Source organism: Saccostrea cucullata, unplaced genomic scaffold, assembly GCF_032062105.1.
Source record: "Saccostrea cucullata isolate Sc308-1 unplaced genomic scaffold, CSIRO_AGI_Scuc_v1 ctg1098, whole genome shotgun sequence".
Classification (NCBI taxonomy): Eukaryota; Metazoa; Mollusca; class Bivalvia; order Ostreida; family Ostreidae; genus Saccostrea; species Saccostrea cuccullata.
In genome coordinates, this window is record NW_026922818.1 from 182,501 (window position 1) to 185,582 (window position 3,082).

At 37.3% G+C, this 3,082-nt stretch overlaps 1 protein-coding gene across 1 annotated transcript in view; it reads right to left on the reverse strand.

Annotated features, from left to right (window-relative positions):
- LOC134262548 (SURP and G-patch domain-containing protein 1-like) overlaps nucleotides 1-1,870 on the reverse strand; it is a 168,173-nt gene extending 166,303 nt beyond the window's left edge. The window contains exon 1 of the mRNA XM_062744945.1: nucleotides 432-1,870. Coding sequence (XP_062600929.1) covers nucleotides 432-1,794 — 1,363 coding nt within the window. The 5' untranslated portion in view covers nucleotides 1,795-1,870. The remainder of the gene's footprint in view (nucleotides 1-431) is intronic.
- Between the last annotated feature and the right edge of the window lie 1,212 nt (nucleotides 1,871-3,082).

Consider the following 3,082-nt stretch of genomic DNA (forward strand, 5'->3'; position numbering starts at 1 on the left):
TACCTTCCAACAATAACTTTCCGAAGTTTAAAATATGGCGATAAACAAAAGAAATTGCATATGTCTCTAGGTAATACTACGGTATGTACGTATGATAGCCGTGTTTCACCTGAAAGAAAAACTTATCAAAATCCCATTGTGATGTAAAATACACACCCCTTTCTCACAGAAATTTATTTAAGGAAAAAAGTGTGTATTATATTCCGCCAAATACGGTAAACAAAACGTTCTTCATATACTTTCAGCACTGTTCAGGCTTCTTTTAGGTAATGTAACTTACATATGGCGTCATGAGACGTCAGAGTCTAGACACATCAAATGGCATGTGCAGTTTGACGAGCCCGATCTAAATTATAACAAAAGAAAATATCTGCACTCCCCATAACGGTAGCACCATCAACATATTACCCTGTTAAATATTATATTTTTACCTGGTGAGTCACCTTCTGTGGGCATTGATGGATCATAGTCCAATGAGGAATTTTCCTGCTTGATCGCAGTCTTCTCCTTCAGAACAACTTGACCATATTTTCCAAACACATTTCTTTCTTCTCCGGGCTTAATAGGAGAAGGCAAAAGTGAACCAGGTTGTTGAGGAGGCATTCCATATATACTCCCTGCATGAGTCATTTGGGGAGTAGGTCCACCTGATGGCATTCCAAATGTAGCTGATGACTGGGGAGGCAATATCTGGGGTTGTCCTGGAAAGCTTCCAGGTGCAGAAGGTGGAACATGATGTGAAGACTGGGTGGAACCTCCAAAATTTGCCATCTGTAGTGGAGGAGGTGGTCCCCCAAATGAATTTGGTGTAGCAGGGGGTCTATTAGGAACTTTTGAATTAGGCACATTGCCAAATGGTCCAGAGTTTATTTGAGGTGGCTGTGCATGGGGCTGACCAAAGGGTGCTACTTGTGGAGGGGCAGGAGGTCCTCCATAATTTTGAGCAGGAGGTTGATTCTGTGGAAAGTTTCCTGCATTTTGATGGGAAGGTTGTTGGTTATAGCCACTGAACTGAGAAGGTGAGGAAGTAGATGATTGTGGAAAATTCCCTGGTCCTTGGGGAGGTGGAGGATTTGGAGGTCCATATGTTCCAGGTACAGGAGGCCTTTGAGACTGTGGAGGAAGAGGTGCACCAAAAGAATTTGGGGGTCCAAAACGGGGAGCTTGTGAACCAGGAGGCATAGCAGGCTGTCCTTGAGAAAATATTCCAGAGTTGGGTCCAGGAGGAGGTGGACCTCCAAATCTATTTTGTTGAGCTGGAGTATTTGGATTCGGGTGCAAAAAAGAGGGATTGTCCTGTAATGTTGGAGCTTTTGAAAAAGCCACTGAATGGGGTGGTAAAGTTACATTAGGAGGTGTCTGAGGAGGACTTTGTTGGAAGTTAGGACTCTGTAGACCTGACAATATCTGTCCTGTTGGAGGTCCACTGGGATGCAACTTTGGTAATTGCCTGATTGGAGCCTGCTGTTGACCTCCATGGAATTGTAGCTGCTGCTGAGATGGAGACTGAGGAGCCTGTTGTGGAGTGGAAGGCACCTGTTGCTGAGTAGCTGGACCCCTAATTTTATTATGACTTACAGGAGGCTGCAATGGACCAGTATGAAGCACTCTCTGATTATTAGAAGAGGTTTGACTTGCTGGAGAATTATCTTGTTCTATGATTCCTGGTTTATTACCAGCATCTTTCAAAGCTCTATCATCAATTTGTCTTGGTGGGTTGCAAGTTTTTGATTCAGGTCTAGAAACTGCTTGCAAAGTCTGAGAATCCATTTTTAGATCCTTTACAGTCATCATTTTTGTATCAGGCTTACTTTCTTTTTCATCTTTCTTTTCATTTTTTTCCAAACTAGAGTTTGATTTTCCAGCTGCTGCAGCTGAAAAAAAAACAATCCCAGAATTAGCTTTCCATATTATTTTGAATTTCACAGTCCTTCTTACATATGTGTGTATACATTATTAGTATAAATTATGTATCATTTTGTAGAATCATTTCCAGACATTGTCATAGACAAACAACCCAGTGATATGTGTTGATTTCCTAACTTTTATAATCATAACTTGAATAATGTTCACAATAAAATTTGCATTATATCCATGCTAGTCTAGATTTTTTCATATTTTAGATTTTGATAAACTTGGTCTTCTTTCAGAAAATGATATGTAGCAAAAATAGATTTGAGTGCTTTTATATAAATACGAATTAACTGAAATATAACCTAGACATTGTACTAGCTAAGACCTAATATAAAAATAAGAGGAAAATACTTATCATAAGACCTAATATAAAAATAAGAGGAAAATACTTATCATATCTGCTTGTGTTTTAAATTTGCATGTTTTTATTCAAAATTTACTTGTTTTGTCAATGAGTGTCTGTAATTTAAAAGAGAGGGGGTATTAAATGTCACTGTGTTTATCTTGGCTAATTGGCTGGGATATCCCTGTAGAATTAAGATAATGAGGTGTGAACTGTGAACTACATAGTATTTTATAATTAATAACTCCACTGTAGACAAACAATCTTATAGAACAATTGATAGCACTCAAAACAATTATTTCAACACAGAAATAAATTGTCCTATTAGTTATACTTAAACATGTTAAAGGTACATTGAGTTTACATGTTCATGGCTAAGAGCTTTAATCTATTCATTTTTTTTCGAAAATAATTAAAGCACAGGGATCATGTATATATGTGCACTGCCAACATGCGGAATGTCCAAATACTTATAAATCACAGAAAAAAATATCAAATAATTTCTGCAACAATCAAAAGTTATTAAATATGAAGGTTCAAATCCAAACTGCATGAATACATTCAAACTTCAGATGGTATCATCAACATTAGTACATAATATAACCAGAAGTCTCTGTCGAGACTGAAGCTCTACTGGTTTGTACTTATAGCAAAGGAAGAGAAAAGTACTTAAGCAGTTGGAAATTGAAACTTTTCAAAAGCAATAAATAGAATAATGATCCTTGATTAAGTCTCTATATGTTCTTAGTGCAGTCTACTTGCATGCCACATCTATATTATAATCAGACTAAAATTGTATTTGGAGTAGCATTTTGAAAGAATTTC